The following is a 19,591-nucleotide window of genomic DNA, read 5'->3' on the forward strand; positions in this document are numbered from 1 at the left end:
AAAAAATAAGCATACTTTTTGGTTTAAATATACAATGTTTAAGGTTTACAGTGTTGATTTTATGATTTCTCTAAAATTACCCATTTGGGGAATTCAGAATTAATTGTGTTAAAATGAACCATATTATATGATCAGTGATCCTTTTTCAGGCAGAAGGATAAGACCTTTGTATCCAAGAGTAATATTTGCAGGTTCAGCCCTCTACTCTAGTTTTATCATGGTTGGCAGGCGAGTGACTATGTGAGAGATCAAGTAAACATAAATGCGGACTTCAGGAGCAAAAATTGCTCAGAAATAACTGAGTCTAATGCAACTTCATTTACGGATATAGATGTTAATAAGTGTAAACTGGAGTAATGAAATACTTTGCAGTAATTCATATTTTAAACACATTTGCTTTACTACATTCAGACAGGGCTTTATGTACAACAAGATCAACAAGAATATTGCTTCACGCATGTTTATTACTAAAGTTAAGTGCATTCAGACATCAGACCACAACAGATTTTTCATTGTCCCCAAAGACTTTAACCACATGAAGCTGATGTCAGTGCTGCCAAAATTCCACCACCACGTTGATTGTGCAACCCATGGTACAAACACTTTAGACCTTGTTTACACCAACATTCATGGTGCTTACAAGGCTGCGCCCCACCCCACCTCGGGCCACATTTTTGTTATGCTAATCCCAGCATACTCCTGAAATGTGCCAAACCAGTTCAGAAACAGGTGAGAACTTGGTCTGAGGGAGCCATCTCAGTACTTTAGGACTGTTTTGAGCACATAGACGGAAGTCAAGGTCATTGTAAAAACAGTATTGAAATGGGCATTTGATTTTTTAGATCCACCATCCAGAGAGGTGTCCAGAAACATTGTGCAGCACCATAAACATGTCGACAACCTCTTACAGCAATTCACCCTCATGGTTCCATACTATAACTATGTTTATAAAAATAATTTTTTTGGCTAATAAAAATTGCATTCATGTGGTAATACTAACGTAGACAATTAATAACACAGATGAATTCATAGTAATAGTCCGACATGTTTACAATAATCATACAATATGACAACATAATGGAAAAAAGGAGCCGACTTTGCCATTATGCTTTCTTGCATTAATCTTAATAAAATCATTATGAAGAAGTTATTATTATTATTTGTGCAAAATTATTATATAATTTCTGTGTTTGATTCAGTTTGCATTATTAGCATTACTACTGAAGCCACTAGGGAATATTGGTGCTTAGCATGTATAACATTGTGTGCACTTTTTACCTTTCTGTCTCACTTAATTGTATCACTTAAAATTGCACAAATGATAAAATATCCAGTGAATTATTTTCACTTTCAAACCATAGTCACAATAGCATTTTGAACGGAAGTTGCAACGCACTCAAAGTAATGTGCCAAGTAATAATAATAATAATAATAATAATAATAATAATAAAATGTATCAGCACCTTTCACTGACGCTCAGCGTACACAGTAAAAGACAATAAGGATTTAGCTTTCTGATCGGGAACATATGCTTGTCTAGTGGGCATGTTGGACTCATATGATTAAAATCCTAGGTCTGGTTTTAAACAAGATGAAAAGCTCCTGCTGTATGTATGCTGTACACTGCAGCATTACCTCCCTGTTTCTGTGTAACAGTTTAAAATACTGCCAAATACAATTTAAATATAAGAGTTAAGAATTTCACAGCTTTCGTTTTTTTATTTCAAATATTGTGCATGTTGTCAAAATATCATCAAATGAAGTCTGCTTTGTCCATTTTACACATTATTTAATTTGTAGTTCATGTTGTTGCTCTTCAAGGATCCTCATTTTGAAATCTTTGCAACGTTATCTATAGCACCAGCAGGGTCCATTTTATAAAGCATGAAATGTCCCTGAACTTGAGCCGCGCTGAGTTCTGTGTGTGCTGCCAGGGCATGTGCTGCGAATCTTTCCCCCTCAGCTGCAGACTCCAGTGGGAAGAACCTCTGGAACATGTGAGTGAGCTGATAATGTGTACAATATCCAACATACTGCTTCAGATCCACACGACCAGGTCTTATTAGAGCTGGATCAAGTCTTTAGTGCACAAGGGAAAGAAAACAAACCATACATAGTAGGTTAAGCCTAAACATACAGCGAATGGTTCATTCACACTGTTAGATTCTAAAAGTGTTAATGGCATGAATGGCACTATGAATGAATATGGCATGAATGAAGCTTACAGTATGATAACTGTAGTTATACCACAGCACTGTTGAATTCTCAGTTCTCATTCTCTGATTGGTCAGAAGCTCTTACAATACTGTGGACTGTAATTTAAATCACAGGTGTATATTAATGCACTTGTTCTAGTATGTTATTGTTTCTATATTAACAATAATTATAGTAAACGAATCTAAAACAAAAAATGTGTCGTTATTTTAAAAAGATCTTTTTTTATTATTATTTTTGTTTTTTAAGTTTTCCTGCTTTCTACTAAAAGGCGTACATTTGTCCTGTAGACGTTCCTATATATTCAATTTCAACATATTAAATAGTTTAGGTTTTTTAAAAATTAAATAACATCTTTCTTAATTTGTCTATTATTAAACTTAGTTTATTTGGAGTGTCCACCATATAAGTCCCTGTGAAAATCATAACATATTAGGATGACGCCATTAATAATATATATTTTTAAATCTATAATTGTATTACAGCCTGAACTATTGTCAGAGCTGCTCTTCTGATCACATACATTTTCATGCATTCAACGGTGCTAAGGTATAAAAAAGGAATAAAATACTTGTCGTGCTGTTATAAGACAATAATCAACTTCAACCAATCAACCAAAATGAAAGGAAATCAATGACACGTTTCATTGTCTTACAGGGAAAAAGCAGAGATACTGTACATTAACACTCCCTTAACTAACATCATTTGGTAACATTAACAACCATGAACTTAATGCCATGATTTAGAAAAGTAATTATTGCTTGTATCAATCCATATTTTAACCAAATAAGCCAAACATATATAAGTAAAACACATTGACAACCACAGTCCATGAGTAAAACATATTGACAACCACCAAACTGAATGACTTAAATCAATTGCTTGTGTCAGGCAAACTCCTACAGCCACAACAGAACTCTTTAGTTGTGTCCCAAATGACATACTATACACTATGCACTTTGCCATCTAGTGTATGAATTTTAGAAGGGTAATATCTTCTCAAACGGCACACTTTCGGTATTGTACTAACCAGAAGTATGTGCTGTTTAAGGTCGAGAGTAAATTATAGTACTAACCAGAAGTATATGCTGTTTCCTGATCGAGAGTAAATTAACAAACACACGTAATGTAATGGTGCTACATTTGACTGTTTATGTTAATGTTTCCTTTTATGCTCAATAAGACAGTCAGACGGAGGCATAATTGTCTCCGCAGGCAAATTTTGCTTGAACAATTTAAAATCAACATAGTAAGCTGTGGTTGTGGCTATGGCTGCGGACAATGTAGACATCTTTTTTTTCTCAAGTTTACCACACATCTAAATCCATGTCAGATTTAGATGTTAGATGATTTAGATCCAAGGTTCTTTGCCAGACTCCATTTTACCCTGTCCTACAGACCTGGATCCAAGAACACTAAAGCAGACTCTCTCACACCTTCACACTGCTAACCCCATGAAAGACATAGATGAACACATCTTTCCACTCTAATGTTTTTTAAGAACAATCACCTGGGACATCGATCAAGAAATCTCACGCTCCTCACCACAGCAGATTCCGTGGTCATGTCCATCCAACAAGAGGTTCGTGCCAACTACCTTACAAGGCAGACTCATCACATGGACACACACCACCATGGCCACAGGCCACATAGGCATCCAAGAAACATATCATTATGGGACAAATACTGGTGGCCAAGTATGTTAGCGGACGCGCAACACTTTGTCTCCTCATGTACTGTACCAAAGCCAAGGTCCCAGGAGACAAGTCATTTTCACATGTTTAGCTGACTATTAACATTTGGTAATTCACAAGGACTTTTTGTCATGGATGGAATAAATATTAGTAGGCGTACTTAGTTAAAATTGGAACGAACATCAATTAAAACATGTGCTACCTTTATTAACATTACTTAATTGTACTATTAACGTTAAGTGTTTTTAATGCTTATTAATGTTTATGATTGAATTATGATTATGACAAAGTAAATAATTTGAGTTAAAGGAATCCTAATGTAAATCTTTATTTTTACAAGTGCACTGTATAAAGTTAAGTAATCGACCCTTACCTCTCAATAAAATTAGTAGTCATGAAGACTATTCTAGCTTCTGAAGAAGCAACTCCATCCAGTGCGTTAAGAAGTCCGCTAAACGTGAGCCTCCCCATGCCCTGGTAGGCCATTGGGTCTGTGAACAGTATGCAAAACACAAACATATTACAAGCAAGACAGTACAGAGTCTAGAAGTATGCAAATAAACTAACGATACCTGTACTTAACATATGATTTTAGCTTGTTTCAGCTACAAGTTGTAATGTTAAAATGATTTTAATTTCTATTTGAAGTCAATTTATTCTTTTCAAAATGGACCCGACTGGCTTCAATGAAAATGTTGTCAGATGAGACATACAAAAACAGGAAGGTGTTATTTATAAAAAATCATCTGCAGACATACTCTCAGTTGGCAGCAGGTCTCGGCTGACAAAGGCAGCATCCACATCCTCCAGCAGAATGATGCTCTGCTGTGGTGCCACACTCAGCAGGTGATTCAGTCGGTCATCAGAAAGACTACGGTCACTCAGACTCATCAAACAGATACTGTAACCCAACTCGCCAGCGAGGGCCGTGCTGAAAAATTCGACCAAAACACACACACATACTATAATAACCATGCTAATAATCACACACATGCTGTATAATACCCATGCACACACGCCTACCTGTTAATGAATCTGTAATTAATGTTAAATAAAATATTTAAGAACAATACTGTACTTTGTCTTTATTTTAACATATTGTTGAGTAATTCTTTGGCTTTTCCATAGTATCTTAATCTACAGCTGGATGGAATGGTAAAGTATATTTTAATATATGGACATTAAATTACATATTTACATTCAAATGTTTTATTTCCCTCCTGTTTTATGTTTCTGTAGATGTCAGATAAATGTCACTGAACATTTGGAAAAATAAATGTAAAAGTGTATTTTTTCAGAGCATACACTCCTGATTTATTGTTTGGCAAACAGAAAGATATTGTATATATATTGTGTCTAAGTATCAGTGTAAGGTCTTTACTCGCCACTATCTTAATATACTGTATTACACTGAGGTAACTTAGTTATTACAGAATGATGCTTTTTTACCAAGATAAAGTAAGTCACTAGTCTTACATGAAGCTGCTCTTTCCACAACCCGGAGGGCCATACAATAAATATCCCCTTCTGTATGGGATCCCTACAAAAAAAAAAAAAAAATTTCTTAAGGACTCAAAGACTGAAACATACTAATATTCAGAGAGTGATTCAAGCTAATAGATTAAGCAACTGTAATGGAATACCTCTGTCAGTATACCACTTTGGATTACTAATAAATTCCTTCACATCTTCCACAATCCTCTCAGCTACTCCATTCTCCAGGACGACAGAGGACAAAGGGCGCCGACGACGGGGGAAGCCGAAAGGCCTCCACTCCGCACCCATAGCAGTGTACATCACAGTGCGGCCTTCTTCCTGCTTCAGAGCCAGCTCTCGTGCTACAAACAACATATCAATGTTCTAGTTATTAAAAATAAAGATCTGATTCATGAAAGGTCAACATTAACAGGTAAAGCAGAAATCACTGTATCTCTGGGTTAAATAACTTTAATTCTTTGGATAGTTTATGATTTCAAGTCTGTATAAAACATGGTATGATATGAAGTCTGTATAAAATTGTGGCCCAGTTACTGAATATTAGAAAAAGGTTATTGTAGCCTACATGTGATTTGCCCAATGCATTTACCAGAGGAGAACGCTCTTCTAAGGAAGTAGAGGCATGCTTTGTGTCTGTAAACCCACAAATCTTACAATAATCAGGATTTTGTTAAATCAGGATAGTCATGGAAATAGAATGAGTATAGTGCTGATGCCCTCAATACTAATATTGAGCTAATGACATAAACAACACAAAATTGTTGTAACAAGTCCTTGATTCCTAGCACATGAAACAATTAAACTACATCTTAGATCTTCTGACTGACTCTCCCTACCTTCCTGCAGTATGTTGAAGAAAATTTGCCGGTCTCTGCCAAAGGCTGTAAAGGTGACAGACTCCCATGGTGTTCCTGTGTGCAGATCCACCATCTGCTTCTCTCTGGTCCTCTCCACTCTTATCCATGTTCTGCCATACCTAATACAAAAAGGTGTCATTTATTACTTTATTCATGCATTCATTTAATTTTCCAAACAGCCAGGGCAGTTAATTCAGCAATGTGAATCTGGCAATTTATATTGGTTACCACAGAGATTCCCAATCCAGTCCTGGAGGCCCCCCCTACCACACGTTTTAATGTTTTCCCTTCTCTAACATACATTCTCCTAACAAGTCAGCTAATTATCATTCCTTCCTGAGCTGTGTGTTAGAGCAGGGAAAGCAATAAAATGTACAGGACAGCAGATACAATAAGACCAGAGTTGGGAACCTGTGTGGTAACAGATACAGTGCCCTCCACTAATATTGGCACCTTTGGTGTATATATGATCAAAGAAAGCTGTGAAAAATTGTCTTTATTGTTTAACTTTTTGATCTTTTGTTCAAAAGATTCACAAAAATACTCTGCTCTCATGTATATCAAACAATTGCAAACACAACACAGGTTTATTAAAAAAATCTTTGTTAAATATGTGTGCACCCCTATAAATTCATATGAGGAAAATATATTTTAAGTATATTCCCCATTGATATTTCATGTTTTATTAGTACAGCTAGGTGACTAGGAACAGGAAATTGTTCAACCATGACTTCCTGTTTCACAGGGGTATAAATATGAGGTAATACAGTCCAAATTCCATTAGTCATTCATAACAATGGGTAAGGCCAAGGAATATAGCTGTGATGTGCAGCAAAAGGTTGTTGAGCTTCACAAAATGAGAAGCGGCTATAAGAAAATACCACAAGCATTAAGAATGCCCATTTCCACCATCAGGGCAATAATTAAGAAGTTCCAGTATACTGGAAATGTTATGAATCAACCTGGAATTGGACACGTGTCTTTACTATCTCAACACAGTTTCAAGAAAAAAGCCTCTACTCTCATCCAAATACAAACTCAAGTGTCTTCAGTTTGCCAGACACTACTGGAACTTCAAATGGGATCGGGTTCTATGGTCAGATGAAAACAAAATAGAGCTTTGTGGCAATAAACACCAGAGGTGGTTTTGGTGCACACAGAGAGGTAGCCATATGGAAAAGTACCTCATGCTCGCGGTTAAATATGGTGGCGGCTCTTTAATGTTTTGGGGCTGTTTTTCTGCCAGAGGACCTGGACATTTTGTTAGGATGCATGGCATCATGGACTCTACCAAATATTAACAGATATTAAATGAAAACCTGACTGCCTCTGCCAGAAAGCTTAAAATGGACCGTGGTTGGATCTTCCAGCAGGACAATGATCCAAAACATACATCAAAATCACCAAAAAATTGTTTACTGACCATAAAATCAAGGTCCTACCATGATCATCAAGTCCCATGACTTGAAACCCATAGAAAACCTGTGGGGTGAACTGAAGAGGAGAGTAAACCAGCATGGACCTCGAAATTTGAAGGCTCTAGAGAGATTCTGTATGGAGGAATGGTCTCAGATCCCTTGCCATGTATTCTCCAACCTCAACAGTCATTAAAGGAGAAAACTCAAAGCTGTTATCTTGGCAAAGGGAGGTAGCACAAAGTATTGACTAAAAGGGTGCCAATAATTGTTGCACACCTATATTTAACAAAGATATTTTATTTTGGATAAACCTGTGTTTTGTTTGTAATTGTTTGATATCCATGAGAGCAGAGTATTTTTGAGAACAAAAGATCAAAAGTTTAGATAAAACTATAAAGACAATTTTTCAGCCTTCTTAACTCATTTAGTAAGGGTGCCAATATTAGTGGAGGACACTGTATCTGTATAAGTTGAAAGTCAGATACAGATATTTTGTGTTTTTACTGCAGGAATGCCATACTTAATTTGTCTGCTTCAATTAACATATTCTATTTGCAAATGCCTTAAAATTCTGTAGATACGACGAGGTAAAAATAAGCCTGATGACACCTCTGACAAATGTGATGCCTCACCAAATTATGTGATTTCCAGGACTTGGGTGGAAATCAAACTGTGTGCGGACCCGTCCGCTCTCATGCTGCATGTATGAGGTCTCTACACTGAGATGCTGCGTATGCTTGGCATGTTTGGTAATCCAGCTCAACAACCAGTGGTAACTCTTATCTCTGCTGGGAACCTCCAGGGTGATCATATAATGTCGCCTGAAGAAGACCATGCCAATCTGTGCCCCCTTTCTTGCAAGTGCAAGTGCTGTGCCCACACCAACTAGCCCAAAACCAGCCCCAAAATAGGGGTTGTCCTTCAAAGCTCCCAGAAAATCTGAAAAGGTCATTATTTGGCTGTGTAGAATTTCTCACTCAGAAATCAGGAGCAGCATTGCTTCTCTTCTCTTCTCTACTGTACATTCTGCAAAACATTAGGACACAAACACACATTCATAATTGCTAACAAAATACTGAAATAGTCTTGAGAGGGTTTCTCCTGCAATGCATCTCGGTTCAAATAAATTACAAATGAAATACTTATTAATGAAATCACTTACATTAATAAGATGGCCATTTCATCGGATCGTTTGCATCTCATTATGTACGACTGATAACTTCAAATTATTGTACAGTGTTGTTACAGCCATTAAATTACAGATACACAGCAAGTCCCTGTTACACCACACAAGTGCGTTCTCATTGGACAAATGCGCAGGACGTTCACATGGCGACCTCCATGACAGTTCCGTTGTTCAGGAAAATATTTCCGGCTGAAATGTCTGCCACCAAAATAGTTCCATGTTACATGTTATGTAGAGGAGCCTTTAAAAAGAGAGAGAGCGAGAGAGACAATACAATCAGATGTCTTATAACAAAATACAAACCGTTTCATCGTGTACATTTAGCTGTTGTGTAAAAAAAATATATATACTCTTCGATTTTTATAATACAGCGGAAGGTTAGTATGGCGCCGCTCACGCGAAATTTTCAGCATCAGGTAAGTGTTTGTAGGTTAGCTACTACGAATATATTCACAACATAACCGACATGTAATATGTATTCGTTTAATTACCTTTATCAAAGTATTTTCAATTAAAGTACCCCGTTAATGCCCATGCCTGAACGATGTTAGTAATTAGGGGCTACCTGCCTTAGCTAACAACATAAACTGTGCTAACGTTAGCCTTTAGAAAAATGCAGTGTTTTCCGGAGTGAAAACGGCTGAAACCTTCAAGCAGTAGGTCTCAATTCTGTTTCGATAGAAATGAACCATACAATTTACAGGCCATTGACTTCCTCGTGTCTAATACATTTAAATGGGTTAATATACAGTTATTTGTCATATTTGTTAGTGAACAAATCCCATAAGGAAACCGTTTATTTTGCGAAATATCTACAACAAATTCCATGTAAATGTGTTCCTAAAAACAAAGACAACAGCCAAAAACATAAGGCATAAAATAACAAAGACATTTTGGGAATATAACTAGTGAGAGATCTCAAGTTGCTCAGAGTATGTGTGAAGAAATACAGTGTTCATCTGTATCCACTTTATCATGGGACAATGTGAGAGGTGGGAATACATCCTGAATTCACACCATACACACTTGCAACTTCAGAAATTTAATGTAAGCCCTCATTTACTCCTGGTCTGGTAGATTATGCTACAAAAATTGCATTTAAACTATGCCTAGGTAATCCCTGTTGAAGGAAACCATTCCTCAATGTCTTGCTGCTATAAATGACACTTCTTTGTCTTTTTTGTCATTTTTTCCTAAGTGCATGCAGACATTTACACTCATTTGTATACGTAGTTAAACACACCACATGAGCCGAAAATATTTTATTGCTACTTTTAGTCCACTGAATTTAGATCTCGATGAAAGTAATCCCAACTTCTTGTTTTCTCAATTTAAATTTGTATTATCAGTCTAGTGTAATTATTATTATTATTATTATTATTATTATTATTATTATTATTATTATTTTATTGCAGGTGTGCCACATAGAACACTATGATATAGACCTTTTTGTCTCCCAGAGACTGGCTGATAGTTTAACACACTAATGGAGCGAGAAACATCTTGAAGATTTACCAGCTGGGATTTCATATCTATAGCAAGATGGAAGAGCAAAAACTAGACACGTGCAATGAGGCACAGCTTTATAACAGTGTACAGAACGAGATTGGGACAGAGACTTTGAACAAGGGTAAGAAACACACATGGGTAATGTCCACAAGCCATCAAAAAGACCTAAATCAGTTTATTAGGTACAGCTAATGACCACATAGGTTCCTGCATAGATGTGCAGTTATTGACTGAAGCCCATCTGAAGATAAAGACAGCCTCCCATTAATGAAAAGGGACTACCATTGGCCAGTGGTGAAATTGTGTATAGCAACAGATATAATTTGTGTACTTGCAATATGACCTACAGTACTGTGCAAAAGTCCTAGGTACCCAGTATTAAATACAGCTTTTTTCTTAGATGTTTTTTTATGACTTTATGGCATTATTGAGGCATTTTATTATTATTATTATTATTATTATTATTATTATTATTATTATATATTTACAAACATAAATTTTTCAACCACAAATGACATGTCACAGAAAAAATGTTTACAACATTGTTAGTAACGGAAGTATCATAATAGACCACTTTTCAGACAAAAAAATGTAATGAAGGCTGTCAGGTTTTACCTGCGAAAACAAGCAAGTGCGACAGTCAGAGTTTCCTGAAGAGCTTTGGCATATTCTCCTAGATGCTCAGTAAAATCTTACAGGCCCATCTCCTCATAAAACTGCACAAAATGTACCCAAGCGTACTGATGCATTTTTATAAAGAAAGGGGTTTGTCACACCAAATATCCACTTTGCTTATTTTATTATTGTTTATTGGAGTATAGTATATTTTTAATATTTAGTATATTGTTTATATAGAAACTTTAAATTAAATTGTTTTGAAGGCATCTATGCTTTACAGCATTTCTTTGCACGTGCCTAATCATTTAACACAGTACTGTATATGGTAGATGTACCATGTACAGATGTACTGTATATGGTAGATAATAAAATAGAGAGCAACTGCAGAAACAAGGTTTGTGTAGCTAAACACATATGCATTTAAGAGATGTTTGATTATTGAATTATTGAACTATGGAATTTAATTTGAATTATTATTTATTTTTATTGAATTACCTCTAATGCACCCATATGTTGTTTTTTTTTAATTAGCTGGTAATGAGGAGAAAGACATAAATGACACAATGTGTACCAAAAGGTCTCGTGAAAAGAGAACAATCCAAAAAAAAAATTCTCCAGCTTCGTCTCAAGATCAGGAGGTCGATCCTGAGAGTCCACGGCCTCGAGCAAAAAAGCAGTGCAAAGGAGAAAAAGTATCAGGAGTATCAGTCCAAAATGGGACAACATCTGTGGTGTCAGTCCAAGGTGAGCAATCCTTTGTACTCTTATTTACATTTTTTTTTTTTTTGCTTTATACCACAGCACTATTGAATTCCTGATACTGTTTGGTCAGAAACTGTTGATTAATTTTCCCCAACAGCAGCTCTGACAGGAGTTTGGCTACAAGGCAAATTACAGGTTTATGTTAATGCGCTCATTCTACACTAGATGTTCCATAATAACAACTGACACAGGGACTTGTATAGTGGACTCTCCATGAATGAATTAAAAAAATATGTTTCATTGTTGATATGGTGAAGCATTTGCATTTTTGAAGGTGTCTCCAGCATACACTACCAGTCAAAAGTTTGGAGACACGTGACTGAAATGTTTCTCATGATCTTAAAAACCTTTAGATCTGAAGGTGTATGATTAAATGTTTGTTGTAGACAAAAAATATAATCGTGCCAACATATTAATTTCTTTCATTAGAAAACTAACATTTTATTAACAAAGAATATATTTTTAAACTGGATGACTCGGAGTGAAATATTCCGAAAAGCAGACGATAAGTGTCCAGCATAGGTGGGAACTCCTTTAATACTTTTTAACAAGAATCTCGCGGGGATTCCTCATGGAATTGGTTGTGAAAATGCCAAGGATACTTTTCTGGAAATTCTAGGCAAAAAGGGTGTCTACTTTGAAGATGCTAAAATACTAAATTATTTAGATTTATTTTGGATTTTTTTTTTTATCACAAAATAATTCCCATAGTTCCATTTGTGTATATTTGTCATATTCCTGACTTTTGATTACTTTATTATTATTCTAAAATGTGGGGAGGAAAAAATAAAAATAAAGAATGAGTGTGTCTAAACTTTTGACCAGTAGTGTAGGTCTTGGTAACATCAGAGGGAAAGCTGTTTCTTTAACTTTTCTGACATGGGAAAGTCTTCAGGATGGAGGGCTTTCTGGTTTCTGGAATAATTATTTATAGCTGCTATAATGCAAATGATTACAAGAACTGCGGTTCACATACATTCCACAACGTAAATGTAACTAGAAATAGATCAAATGTACATGTCATTCTTTAATGAACACAATAATTGTCATTTTTGGCAAATTGCTGTGGTATAAGACGAATAGAACACTTTGGGATGAGCTGAAAATAATAAAGTTTAGGGTGGTAACATTCCTTTGCTTTACATTGTTGATTATTTTCCTAACAGATGTGTGAATTTAGTTAATACTGCTTGTTAGCACCTGTAAATGCTGTAATATACTCCTTATTAAAGCAGGTGTAATGTATCCTGAATATCCATGTCTGTGTGTTGCTGTGTTGTAGATCACGTGGTAGAGGGCACAGAGCACATGTTTCGCACTCACATATGTACAGAATGCCGGCGCTGCTTTAAGACGCGTTCTCACCTGATTGAGCACATGCGTCTCCATTTTCCCGACCCCAGCCTGCAGTGTCCCACCTGCAAACACTACTTTACCAGCAAAAGCAAGCTGCGTATTCACATGCTGAGAGAGTCTGGTGAGAAGCTGCATCGCTGTCAGCTGTGTGAGTATGCTGCCGTGGAACGTAATACCCTGCAGCGCCACATCACCAGCGTGCATGGCAACCAAGGAGAAAAGGATGCTCACAAAGATCTCTACACATGCCCCACTTGCCAAAAGAGCTTCGACCAGAGTCAGGCATTAAAGAGACATATGAAGTCCCATCATATCACACAGAATGGGCAGCATCTGCCATGCTTCCACCAAGGTTGCTCCTTTCAATCCACAGATAAGAAGCTGCTTCAGAAGCATGCGTTAGACGCGCATGGTATCAAGGCCGTAGAGTGTCATCACCACGCCTGCTGTGCACTGTTCGGAAGCAAAGAAGATATGGAGGCTCATTTTCGCACACATCAAGCCTTTCACTGCACACAGTGTGACTTCTCGTGTTCCAACAAGAGCCGTTTCCAGCAGCACAGAAGACAGGGCCATTCTGGAGAGACACAGCTCAGATGTAGCTTCTGTCCTTTCACCACTTTCAATCCGGTGGAGTTTGACCAGCATGTAGGACATCTTCATGCTAATGAGAAAACACACACGTGCCCAGAGTGCAGCTTTATGACTGCTCACAAAAGAGTCCTTAAAAGACACATGCTGGTGCATACTGGTAAGTTGACCGCTTATATTCAGTGTTTTTTAATTGCTACAGTATATCATGTAGAACCGTGTTTGTTTTTTCCACATCCTGGAGTACCACTATCCTAGACAGTTTAGTGTTTCTCCTCTTCGAACTCAAGTGGTTCAATTAAGTTTAGGCTTGTTAGTTAGCTGAATGAGTTCATGTGCATTAACATTACATTACATACATACAAAACATTGAAATGTAAAAGGCAGGGGTACACAAGGTCCAGGATTTGGAAACGCAGATGTAGTATATATAAGTGTAATGATCATGCATTTCTTTATGAATTTTTTTCAGGTGAAAAGCCACACAAATGTTCACTTTGTGAATTTAGATGCCGGGATGAGACGTATCTCTCAAAACACATGCTGACGCACTCTGAAGACAAGCAGCACATGTGTTCAGAATGTGGTTATGTTACCAAATGGAAACACTACCTAAATGTCCACATGCGCAAACACACTGGTGATCTCAGGTGCGTATCGGCCTTGTTTGTTTGTCCGTCTGTTTTTTCCCCCCAACTTGATGCATTTAGGAATATCCAGACACTCTCTATTAAGCCTAGATTAATAAATCATTATAACTGTGTTGTTTATCCTTTGTCAGTTGATATAATCTCTAATAATGCCCCATAATGCTCTAATGACGTTTTTAAAAAATAAATCATAACTTATCATGCTGTAATGCAAGTATCACTATTATAATGTCACATAGTGTGCTACACAATCTTTACAACGACCTGTGATAATTATAAAGCAACTGTGATATTTACTAACAGCTATGAAAACATTACAAACATTTAAAATATCATGACTGGGTGCTTTAATTAAAGTGCACATTTATGAATTTTTGTAATGTAATTGGAAACACTTAATTCCAAATTAATTACAAAACCTTACAGACACATTGTTGAAGTTTAAAAACTTTAATGTCAAAATACTAAAGCCAAACAACAAAAATTAGCCCCCCCCCAAAAAAAAAATCCAAAAATGACAAGGACACGCTTGACTGTGGTGGGAAAGAAAGCTAGATCCTACATGTGTGTGTCCTTGTCATTTTTGGAAGCAATTGATAATGTTTATAAAGTTTTTGTAATTGTTAAGGAAAATGCTTTAAAATAAGGGATTAGAATCATTAGAAAACAAACAGGGTTGTAACTGAAGATGATTTAAAACGTGAACAAAATCACTCAAAATTGTTTGAGTGAAAACCTAAAGATCTTCTCAATAGGCCTAAATTCCTGTCCAGCAATTGTTATGTCCTATAAAGGAAATAGTTTGTATAGCTGCTATAGCTGAGTTTTTGAAGATGGGACAGGAAAATCTGTGTAGAAAGGATTCTTCCTACAATAACTTGTTTCTAATCCCTGTTTATAATTTTTCACAGGTCATTTGTTATAACCACATCACATAAGTACATGATAAATAATCAAGGAATTATTTACAGCACATTATTAGAGCATTATGAGACATTATTAGAGTTTGTAAAAGGCTTACAACGAATCATTACCAGCTTAGAAAGAATTATAAGCATAGTTTGTTTATATTTATGACTATGGGCTTTATTGAAAGTGTCACCCTCTCTCTCTCAGGTACAAGTGTAACCAGTGCATGTATCGTTGTCACCGCGTTGACCAGCTGAACAGCCACAAGCTCCGTCATCAAGCAAAAACCCTTATCTGTGAGGTATGTGCTTACTCCTGCAAGCGAAAGACAGAACTGCTCAAGCACATGCAGGTCAAACATGCAACTGGTGAAGACCACCAGGTTTCTCTTTTCCAGTGCAAGTTCTGTACTTACACAACAAAGTACCGTCAAGCTCTACACAACCATGAAAACAGCAAACACACTCGAACGAGGGAGTTTCGCTGTGCCCTTTGCTCCTACACCACGTTTAGCAATACTGCGCTCTTTCTGCACAAGCGGAAGGCTCATGGTTATATTCCTGGGGATGTGAAGTGGTTGGAAACATATGCTGAGAAAGAGAGACAAAACAATTCTGTGGATGTGATTCAGAATTTTTACTCTGCAGTTGAAGAGTACTCTGTAGGTCAAGTGGATTCTTGTAGTGATTCAAAAAACACTAAGCAGGCAGAGTCGCAGAATATGACTAATGATGTCATTTCCCAAATTTCCAATAGCTGTGAAACAACAAATGGTTCCGAAAATATAAGTACTGTAGAACACCAGGTCAGTTCTGATGCTAATGCACTGGGAGAGGAGATAAACAGTGTCACTGAAGATCAGCCAGTTATCCAGTTAACTTTATTAACAAACCCAGAAAATGACCACAGACAACCTCTGGAAAACCAGGAAACCACACCCACAAATATCCCAGTTGGTGACACCCCAAGGTCTCACACCACATACGAAGCCCATCAGATCCTTAACGAACCTGTAGGTGCAGAGGAAGATAGTGTTGTGTCAGACTGCGAGGAAGGCAGTGTTATTGAAGAGCAAGCACTAAACCAAGGAAATGAGATGTTGACCAAAGGATCCCAAACCTCAGCAGCCCAACAAACAATTTCGTCAGAGGCTCCCTTAGCTGAGGCAGCATGTTCAGAGACTCTGCTCCAGGTTATGAGGAGGCAGGACAAAGACCAAGCCAAAGCTCTGATTCTGGAGGGTCGAGTGCAGATGTTGGTAGTCCAGACCCAGAACAATGTCTACCGCTGTGATCACTGCTCATATGTGACCCGTAAGCATGCAGCCTTAGCACGCCACTGCAGATCATCCTGCCAGGTGATGAAAGCAGCACTTCAGTGCAAGGACTGCGGTTTACACTTTAAACAATTACGCTCCTTTAACACCCACCGTCTCAGAAAGTGCCATACACTGCAAAAGAAGAAAAGAATGCTTTCAACTTCAAGAGACAGTGAAATTGCACAGGAAAAGTATAAATCGCCTAATCAAAATGCTACTAGATGTCTTATACCCGCTGTCACAACGAGAGATCCATGTGAGCAGAATGTGCAAACATCCACAGTAAAACGAAGAGCAAAGTCTGTCCAAGAAGAAAAAAATGCAGACAATAATTCTTCTGTAACTGATTCCAAGAGCTTGGCAATTCGTGAATCCCGTTCATACGAGGAAGAGAATGGAAGGTTCACCTGCATAAAATGTTCATTTTCTTGTAGCAGGAAAGCTGCAATTGCTCGCCATTGCACAGCCTGCGCCAGAAACACACCTAAAAGAAACCTGACTGTAAATGAAGCAGCCTCTGAGGCAGATGAAGAGCAAATTGAGAGAGATAGGGAGCTGGAACAACGACATGGAGAAAACCAAGAAGACTCAGGAGAGAAAATAAAGACTACAAAACGATACTCCTGTTCAAACTGTCCATTTGTTTGCCAACAGGCAAGAGCATTAACAAGTCATGAGAAACGGGGTTGTTTACAGCCTGGCGAGATGCAGTGCCAGCAATGCTCCTTTGTGGCCAAATCAGAGAAATCACTGAGTCAGCACATCCTGGTTCATGGTAAGGATAAGAGCCATAAACGTGGCAAACAAACTCAACTTTGTTGTAAGCTTTGCTGTTTCACCTGCAAGCAGGAGCGCCGCATGAGTCAGCATGTTGCACTAAAGCATGAGGGCGTTCGTCCATTCTGCTGTCGCTTCTGTGATTTCAGCACAGCACGCCGTCACCGCCTGGACGCTCATGAGTCCATGCACACGGGTATAGGCAGGCATCGATGTGAGCTGTGCAATCAGACTTTTGGAACCTCTTCCAAGCTACGCCTGCATCACCAACGCATTCACGACAAGCAAGCCACCCACTTCTGCTCTCTGTGTGACTACAAAGGCTACAACCCAACTGACATCAGCCGCCACACCCTCAGCTGCCACACGGGTGTGCTGAGCCACAAATGCAGCCAGTGTGATTACAGCTTCAGCTCGGATATTGCCTTCAAACAGCATTGTAAGCGAACACACCAGACTGTCAACTGTGCTCAGCGTAGTTTCAGCTGTGACAGTGACACTGTCCTTAAGACCCATTTGCAAAGTAAACCTCCTCAAAATGAGAGAGCCACTTTACTAGAAACTGATTTTCACACACAGCCTGACCCTGAAAAGTGCAGCAAGGCCTCTGTCACCCAGCAATGCCCAGATTGCCTTTTTACAACAGCAAAGAAGCTGTCGCTCATCCAGCACATCTTAGATGAACATGAGAGCGGACATGATGAAGGACAAATTCTCAAGTGTGATATCTGTGGCTTTTCTTGCTTCCATCAGTTGGTGTTTGACCAACATGTCCGGTCACATGGAGGAACCTGTCTTTATAAGTGCACTGAATGTGCCTTCTCCACTCGGAACAGACAGAAAATCACCTGGCACATTCGCATTCATACAGGAGAGAAACCATACCGCTGTGAAAAGTGCAGCTACACCTGTGCAGATCCTTCTCGTCTAAAGGTATGAAACGCTTTTAGTGAGGTTACTGTTATAACACAGGAGAAATCAGCAGAATAGTTATCAAATTTCAATTCTGCTTTTGAGCAATATTTTACAGAACAAGCTTGAGACACGAACGCATCTGAATACACTCTTCTGGAGGTAATTAGAAAAATATGATTCGTTTACTCTTTTTGTTTTAGTATCACATGAGGATTCACCAGGATGAGCGCAAATATCTCTGTCCAGAATGTGGGTACAAATGCAAATGGGTCAACCAGTTGAAGTATCATATGACAAAACATTCAGGTATGTGTAATATCTTTCTATGGATTTACATTAATGTTTACTATGTGAAGTATTTGTAGTATGTATTGAACATGTGATATGAATTTAAAAACTACTCATTATATGTTTTTATATGCTGTATCATGCTGCCAAAGGAGCCAAATCGTATGCGTGTGAAGAATGCGAGTACCGCACAAACCGTGCCGATGCGCTACGTGTCCATCGTGAGACACGGCATCGAGACACACGCTCCTTCATCTGTGAAAAGTGTGGCAAAGCTTTTAAAACACGCTTCCTACTCAAGACACACCAGAAAAGGCACAGCGATGAGCGGCCTTATGTCTGCTCCGAGTGCCAGCGAGGTTTCCGCTGGCCAGCCGGACTCCGGCACCACTTCCTCAGCCACACCAACCAGATGCCCTTCTGCTGCCTCTACTGCTCCTATCGCGCCAAGCAAAAGTTCCAGGTGGTGAAGCATTTACGGAGACACCATCCGGACAAGTCCACGCAGAGCGGTGTGGCTAAAGATCCTAATAGCTCCAGTGTCCCGCTGCAGAAGGCTCGGCTTGGGCTAAAGAACGAGGAACACACGAAGAGTAAAGGTGGCAGTGAGGGAGAGAAAGGAACAGAAGAACTTTAATCTTTGAGAGATGAAACAGGGAAATAACAGTGCTTTTTAATTTCTACAGTGACCATGTAGCAGTCGTAGCATGAACATTACTTTCAGTAATGAACTCTTTTTTTCTAATACAGTCTGGGGGAACATTGTGAACATCATGTACAAAGCATGATATTGGTTTGTGTCATAAATAAACGTGATTCATTTAACCGAAGTGAATGACTAAATGGAACGGGCTGAGGACTACATGCAAAATATATCCCAGATGCATTCATTCTTAAGCAATTAAAAGGAGAACAGAACAAAATATCATGTGTGAGAAAAACAAAAGGCATTCTGAAATAAAGTGTTGATATCTTGAATTGTGAAAACTATTAAATTAAATATGTTATAAAACAACAATTTTTATATATTAT

At 38.0% G+C, this 19,591-nt stretch overlaps 2 protein-coding genes across 3 annotated transcripts; one reads left to right on the forward strand and one right to left on the reverse strand.

Annotated features, from left to right (window-relative positions):
* Positions 1-1,706: 1,706 nt before the first annotated feature.
* Positions 1,707-9,037, reverse strand: LOC128609027 (mitochondrial chaperone BCS1). Its single transcript, XM_053627322.1, has 8 exons — positions 8,843-9,037; positions 8,313-8,706; positions 6,242-6,381; positions 5,552-5,746; positions 5,385-5,448; positions 4,667-4,839; positions 4,282-4,399; positions 1,707-2,079 (listed from the first exon to the last, which is right to left on the reverse strand). The coding sequence occupies exons 2-8, from the start codon at positions 8,630-8,632 to the stop codon at positions 1,827-1,829; spliced, it is 1,263 nt and encodes a 420-aa protein (XP_053483297.1). The 5' UTR covers positions 8,633-8,706; positions 8,843-9,037; the 3' UTR covers positions 1,707-1,826.
* A 41-nt stretch (positions 9,038-9,078) lies between these two features.
* On the forward strand, positions 9,079-19,556 carry znf142 (zinc finger protein 142). 2 transcript variants are annotated; one of them, XM_053627319.1, is made up of 8 exons: positions 9,079-9,282; positions 10,282-10,496; positions 11,525-11,737; positions 13,038-13,862; positions 14,175-14,352; positions 15,469-18,289; positions 18,472-18,577; positions 18,712-19,556. In XM_053627319.1, exons 2-8 carry the CDS (start codon positions 10,409-10,411, stop codon positions 19,194-19,196), a joined length of 4,716 nt encoding a protein of 1,571 aa, XP_053483294.1. In that variant the 5' UTR covers positions 9,079-9,282; positions 10,282-10,408; the 3' UTR covers positions 19,197-19,556. The 2 variants fall into 2 exon arrangements, with proteins under 2 accessions (XP_053483294.1, XP_053483296.1); XM_053627321.1 differs by having other exon boundaries at positions 10,327-10,496.
* Positions 19,557-19,591: the final 35 nt, after the last annotated feature.

This window comes from Ictalurus furcatus, chromosome 6, assembly GCF_023375685.1.
Source record: "Ictalurus furcatus strain D&B chromosome 6, Billie_1.0, whole genome shotgun sequence".
NCBI lineage: Eukaryota > Metazoa > Chordata > Actinopteri > Siluriformes > Ictaluridae > Ictalurus > Ictalurus furcatus.

Bases quoted from the DNA above. Each gene is read 5' to 3' on its own strand.
- LOC128609027 (XM_053627322.1), bottom strand. From the start codon at position 8,632: ATGACCTTTTCAGATTTTCTGGGAGCTTTGAAGGACAACCCCTATTTT. The intron at 5,449-5,551 runs GTATTCCATTAC...TTTTTTTTGTAG, and splicing joins AAAGTGGTATACTGACAGAG to GGATCCCATACAGAAGGGGA. The intron at 4,840-5,384 runs GTAAGACTAGTG...CGAATTTTTCAG, and splicing joins TGTGGAAAGAGCAGCTTCAT to CACGGCCCTCGCTGGCGAGT.
- znf142 (XM_053627319.1), top strand. From the start codon at position 10,409: ATGGAAGAGCAAAAACTAGACACGTGCAATGAGGCACAGCTTTATAAC. The intron at 11,738-13,037 runs GTGAGCAATCCT...GCTGTGTTGTAG, and splicing joins ATCTGTGGTGTCAGTCCAAG to ATCACGTGGTAGAGGGCACA. The intron at 14,353-15,468 runs GTGCGTATCGGC...TCTCTCTCTCAG, and splicing joins AAACACACTGGTGATCTCAG to GTACAAGTGTAACCAGTGCA.